General features: G+C 39.1%; 1 protein-coding gene across 2 annotated transcripts in view; it reads right to left on the minus strand.

Annotated features, from left to right (window-relative positions):
- Positions 1-268: 268 nt before the first annotated feature.
- The window catches only part of wdr36 (WD repeat domain 36), a 24,959-nt gene continuing 18,144 nt past the window's right edge, over positions 269-7,083 (minus strand). Inside the window, exons 15-23 of one of the 2 annotated variants that reach the window (XM_035991654.1) lie at positions 7,021-7,083; positions 6,517-6,596; positions 6,110-6,217; positions 5,363-5,594; positions 4,913-5,032; positions 3,236-3,317; positions 911-968; positions 751-880; positions 269-651 (exon numbers count right to left, since the gene is read on the minus strand). The exon at positions 7,021-7,083 is cut by the window's right edge and continues 46 nt beyond it. In XM_035991654.1, the coding sequence (XP_035847547.1) occupies positions 502-651; positions 751-880; positions 911-968; positions 3,236-3,317; positions 4,913-5,032; positions 5,363-5,594; positions 6,110-6,217; positions 6,517-6,596; positions 7,021-7,083 (1,023 nt within the window). In that variant the 3' untranslated portion in view covers positions 269-501. Of the gene's footprint in view, positions 652-750; positions 969-3,235; positions 3,318-4,912; positions 5,033-5,362; positions 5,595-6,109; positions 6,218-6,516; positions 6,597-7,020 lie in introns of both variants that reach the window. The other variant, XM_031321157.2, reaches the window with a different exon arrangement.

Below are 7,083 nucleotides of genomic sequence, written 5' to 3' on the forward strand. Positions count from 1 at the left end.
GGCGTCAAACACACGCCACGGTGTTCACAAACTGCTGAGACGCTGAAATGTTCAGAGAACAGAAATGATATGTTGTGGAGAGAAGTTACCGTCACACAAAGTAAACACACACACACACACGCACGCACGCACGCACGCACACACACACACACACACACACACACACACAGACACACAGACACACACACAGACACACACAGACACACACACACACACACACACACACACACACACACACACACACACACACACACACACACACACAGTGTTCTGGTCGACTCCTTTATTCGTCTGTTTGTTACAACAAAACACAAAAGTTTCATCACCATGGAAACAACATCTTAAAAATCAGAAATCTCTCAATACCTAAATATTCTAACTTCAAAACTTCTGGAGAAGTCTGTGTGTGTGTGTGTGTGTGTGTGTGTGTGTGTGTGTGTGTGTGTGTCTGTGTGTGTGTGTGTGTGTCTGTGTGTGAGTGTGTGTGTGTGTGTGTGTGTGTCACAGCAGAGCACTCTTGGCGTACGTCAGCAGACACAATGATTGGTCGAATGAAGCCCGTAGCTCCGCCCATCCTGCCTCCAGCCGGGAGGAGAGGCGGAGCAACGCTGCCATGGCAACAGGGTCCTGCGACAGCGAGCGGAGATGGAGCTGAAAAAAGAAACACAGAAAAACAGGAAACTGAGTAAAGATTTTCACAATAAAAGACTGTGTGAAAGCTAACGGCTCGCTGCGTTCTGATTGGCTGACCTTGAGGAAAAGCGCGAGGTAAGCGTGCGCCAGGTCGAAGTCCCGCCCACTGGCCAACATGCTGTCAATCATCTGGATGAAGGCGAGCAGGAGGCTGCTGGCTCCGCCCCCCTCTGATGTCAGACTGCTGGCTCCGCCCCCCTCTGATGTCAGACCGCTGAGCTCCACAGAGAGCGCCGACGGCCCACAATCCTTCAGGAGACGCAGCGGCCGCTCAACTACAGAGAGACAGACAGACAGACAGACAGGCAGACAGGCAGAGATAAACAGACATACAGAGAGAGAGAGAGAGAGAGACAGGCAGGCAGAGAGTTAGTAAAACATCTCACACCTAAGGATATTTTATAAAAAATAACTAAAAATAATAACAATTAACCAATTAACAAAATTATGATGATGACTATAATGATGACTATGATGATGACTATGACTATAATGATGACTATGATGACTATAATGACTATAATGATGACTATAATGATGACTATAATGACTATGATGATGACTATGATGATGACTATAATGATGACTATAATGACTATGATGATGACTATAATGATGACTATAATGATGACTATGATGATGACTATAATGACTATAATGATGGCTATGATGATGACTATAATGATGACTATGACTATAATGATGACTATAATGATGACTATAATGATGACTATAATGACTATGATGATGACTATAATGATGACTGTGACTATAATGATGACTATAATGATGACTATAATGATGACTATAATGACTATGATGATGACTATAATGATGACTATGACTATGATGATGACTATAATGATGACTATAATGATGACTATAATGACTATGATGATGACTATAATGATGACTGTGACTATAATGATGACTATAATGATGACTATAATGATGACTATAATGACTATAATGATGACTATAATGATGACTATAATGATGACTATGACTATAATGACTATGATGATGACTATAATGATGACTATGACTATAATGATGACTATAATGACTATGATAATGACTATAATGATGACTATGACTATAATGATGACTATAATGACTATGATAATGACTATAATGATGACTATGACTATAATGATGACTATAATGACTATAATGATGGCTATGATGATGACTATAATGATGACTATGATGATGACTATGATGATGACTATGATGATGACTATGATGATGACTATGATGATGACTATAATGATGACTATAATGATGACTATGACTATAATGATGACTATAATGATGACTATGACTATAATGATGACTATAATGATGACTATGATGACTATAATGATGACTATGATGATGACTATAATGATGACTATGACTATAATGATGACTATGATGATGACTATAATGATGACTATGATGATGACTATGACTATAATGATGACTATGATGACTATAATGATGACTATGATGATGACTATGATGATGACTATGACTATAATGATGACTATGACTATAATGATGACTATGATGATGACTATAATGATGACTATGATGATGACTATGACTATAATGATGACTATGACTATAATGATGACTATAATGACTATAATGATGACTATGACTATAATGATGACTATGACTATGATGATGACTATGATGACTATAATGATGACTATAATGATGACTATAATGATGACTATGATGATGACTATGATGATGACTATGATGATGACTATAATGATGACTATGACTATAATGATGACTATGACTATAATGATGACTATGACTATAATGATGACTATAATGACTATAATGATGACTATGACTATAATGATGACTATGACTATGATGATGACTATAATGATGACTATAATGACTATGATGATGACTATAATGATGACTATGATGATGACTATAATGATGACTATGATGATGACTATAATGATGACTATGACTATAATGATGACTATGACTATAATGATGACTATGACTATAATGATGACTATAATGACTATAATGATGACTATAATGACTATAATGATGACTATAATGACTATAATGATGACTATAATGATGACTATGACTATGATGATGACTATAATGACTATGATGATGACTATGATGATGACTATGACTATAATGATGACTATAATGATGACTATGACTATAATGATGACTATGACTATAATGATGACTATAATGATGACTATAATGATGACTATAATGATGACTATAATGACTATAATGATGACTATAATGATGACTATAATGACTATAATGATGACTATAATGATGACTATAATGATGACTATGACTATAATGATGACTATGACTATAATGATGACTATGACTATAATGATGACTATAATGACTATAATGATGACTATAATGATGACTATGACTATGATGATGACTATAATGACTATGATGATGATGACTATGACTATAATGATGACTATAATGATGACTATGACTATAATGATGACTATAATGATGAATGAGAGAGAAGTGGACTCACATGATCCGGTCTGCAGCGCTGACTCCAGACCAGAGCTGAAATCTGACCTCTGGGACAACAATCCCCAACGCAGCAGCTTGGACTGGAACAACATATCATCCATTATTATTATTAATATCACACATTATTATTATTAATATCATCCATTATCATTATTAATATCACACATTATTATTATTAATATCACACACTATCACTCTAAGTGTCTGACAACATTATGGGATGGATCCCTACAGAGATAGACCTTTTAGTTAAAGAGCAAGATCCTTTTAGTTTAACATGAAACAGCCCCGAAATCACCATCACCAAACCCACCAGACTCCATGTAAATAATCAGGACTTTTATCATTGTAAAAAACTCACTTCATTCAAAGTGGACAGAAACTAAATCAAACTACCAAAAGCCGTCTTGGTTCATCTTTCCACTGTTCCAACAATCACCACTCTGGTTTGGTTGAAATAAACCCTTAATTCACCCATTTACATGTGGAGATATGCTGGCTCTATACACGCTAAAAGTCCTGATTATTTACATGGAGTCTGGTGGAGATATGCTGGCTCTATACACGCTAAAAGTCCTGATTATTTACATGGAGTCTGGTGGAAATATGCTGGCTCTATACACGCTAAAAGTACTGATTATTTACATGGAGTCTGGTGGAGATATGCTGGCTCTATACACGCTAAAAGTCCTGATTATTTACATGAAGTCTGGTGGAAATATGCTGGCTCTATACACGCTAAAAGTCCTGATTATTTACATGGAGTCTGGTGGGTTTCTCAGACCCAGAAACATGGAGACATAGAGTCCAGGTTGATTAAAAAAAAACGAAGTTGTCCTTTAATAATCTTCTGTTTCTGGCTGAAATTAACGTCCATAGATGTCATTGATGATTTATTGTAGTTTTTTGTTGATTCACACTGAGAGGTGGGCGGAGCTTAATCACTGGACCAATCAGGTTGCAGGGCCAGATTCCCGTTACTGGATGAGAGATTAGTGTCTCTGTGTGGATCTGTTATTAATGTGTATTAATGAAGTCTCTCTCTTCTCTGAAAGAGTCTGGTGGAGATATGCTGGCTCTATACACACTTAAAGTACTGATTATTTACATGGAGTCTGGTGGAGATATGCTGGCTCTATACACACTAAAATTACTGATTATTTACATGGAGTCTGGTGGAAATATGCTGGCTCTATACACACTTAAAGTCCTGATTATTTACATGGAGTCTGGTGGAAATATGCTGGCTCTATACACGCTAAAAGTCCTGATTATTTACATGGAGTCTGGTGGAGATATGCTGGCTCTATACACACTTAAAGTCCTGATTATTTACATGGAGTCTGGTGGAAATATGCTGGCTCTATACACACTTAAAGTCCTGATAATTTACATGGAGTCTGGTGGAAATATGCTGGCTCTATACACGCTAAAAGTCCTGATTATTTACATGGAGTCTGGTGGAAATATGCTGGCTCTATACACACTAAAAGTCCTGATTATTTACATGGAGTCTGGTGGAAATATGCTGGCTCTATACACGCTAAAAGTACTGATTATTTACATGGAGTCTGGTGGGTTTGGTGATGGGGATTTCGGGGCTGTTTCTGGTTAAAATGTAAATGTCTGATATAAAAGCTCTGCGTGGAAGGAGCAGTAGAAGAAGAAGCTGTACCTGTGTTTCCTGTTCGGATGGCGTGGGCTCGGCGAATCTCGGCGTGAGACCAGGAAGTGTTGGCAGGAAGAACGGCGCAGCAGCCGGAGCAGCAGGGGGGGCTACAGGTTTATTCCTCCTCTACACACACACACACACACACACACACAGACACACACACACACACACACACACAGAGACACACACACACACATACAGAGACAGACACACATACATACACACAGACACACACACACACACACACACACACACACACACACACACAGAGCAGAGAGACACACACACACACACACAAACACACACACAGAGAGACACACACACACACACACGTTCAAATTTCTAAATTATAAATCATATATACAGACAGACTTGTTGGTGTGATGTGGTGATGAGTTCAGTGATGATGTCATCATGATGATGTCATCGTGATGATGTCAGTGATGAGGTCACCTTGATGACGTCCAGGTGCAGCAGACTCTTCCAGCGAGACTCCGGCAGCAGCGACAGCGTCACAAGCTCCGCCCCCAGCTGCTCCGCCGACCTGTACGCATCATCAACCTCCTCTGATGTCACTTCCTGCTCCGACTCATCCGCCGTGACGCCCGGCAGCGTCTCCTCGGTCGGTTGGTGGTCAGCCGGGAGGGGGCGGAGCCCCACAGGGCCACACAGGCTCTTATTGGTCCTGAGGGAGGAGAGCTGCACTGTGATTGGCTGATCACTGTTTACAGATATTACCCATTCATAAACAACGTAAACATGTAAATATAGATTTACTCTGTTAATTACAAGGATATATTTATAAATAACTGACAAATAAAAAAATATTTACACTGTAAAAGAAAAAATTATTTAACTTAAATTTATAATAAATAGTTTTATTTCCCCAAAAATTATAAAAAATTATAAAAAATACTGAAAACTGTAGAGTAACATATTTATATGAAAAATATAAAAATACAAAACATTATATCACTTTAATTTGAAGGAGTTAAAAATATTTTTAATAATCAAAATGTTTTTATAGCTATGAAATATTTTTTAAATAATTATAATATTGAAAAAAAAATCAACATATTCATATTTATTTTAACAAATTAAACCTTTCAAAATAAAATAAAAAAATCACAAAAATAATATGTGAAGGCTAAATTCAACATTATTGTTATTATAATTAGCTGCACTGTGATTGGTCCAGACCAGAGGTACACGCCCAGACTGTCCACATGAGCTGTCGCCAGGAAGTCTCCAGTCGGCGACAGGGACACGCCCACCGGCGCCATGGCAACCAGGAAACAGTCCACGAGACTGAAGAAGAAGAAATATTATTTAAGTAAAACACACACACAGAGACACACACACACACACACACACACACACACACACACAGAGACACACACACACACACACACACACACACACAGAGACACACACACACAAAGACACACACACACAGAGACACACACACACACACAGAGACACACACACACAAAGACACACACACACAGAGACACACACACACACACACACACAGAGACACAGAGACACACACACACACACACACACACACACACACACACACACACAGACAGGTTAATTAATCTCACCTTCCAGAGGGGAGGTCCCAGGTACGGATGGTACAGTCCATTGCCGCGGTAACCAGCCAGCGGCCGTCAGGGCTGAAGGTCTGAGTTATGAATATTAAAGGAGACCTGTGATATCTATAATGTTATAATGCCAGATGTTCATGCTAGGCTTCTTAAAGAGACAGCGCTGACCAATCAGAGCAGCCTGGGCTTCTTAAAGAGACAGCGCTGACCAATCAGAGCAGCCTGGGCTTCTTAAAGAGACAGCGCTGACCAATCAGAGCAGCCTGGGCTTCTTAAAGAGACAGCGCTGACCAATCAGAGCAGCCTGGGCTTCTTAAAGAGACAGCGCTGACCAATCAGAGCAGCCTGGGCTTCTTAAAGAGACAGCGCTGACCAATCAGAGCAGCCTGGGTTCAGGCTTCCAAACACAGGACGAATGAATGAAAACATTAAAACACGATGTTAGTTCAGTCTGAGGGAAGTCACCGCTACAGTTAGCATTGTTAGCTTCCGTGGACCCACCATGTCATTGACGTTGCCATGGTGACCTGCAAACTTCCTGACAACCCGTCTGGTTTCTATGTC

The sequence above is a fragment of the Sander lucioperca genome, chromosome 14 (genome assembly GCF_008315115.2).
Source record: "Sander lucioperca isolate FBNREF2018 chromosome 14, SLUC_FBN_1.2, whole genome shotgun sequence".
NCBI lineage: Eukaryota > Metazoa > Chordata > Actinopteri > Perciformes > Percidae > Sander > Sander lucioperca.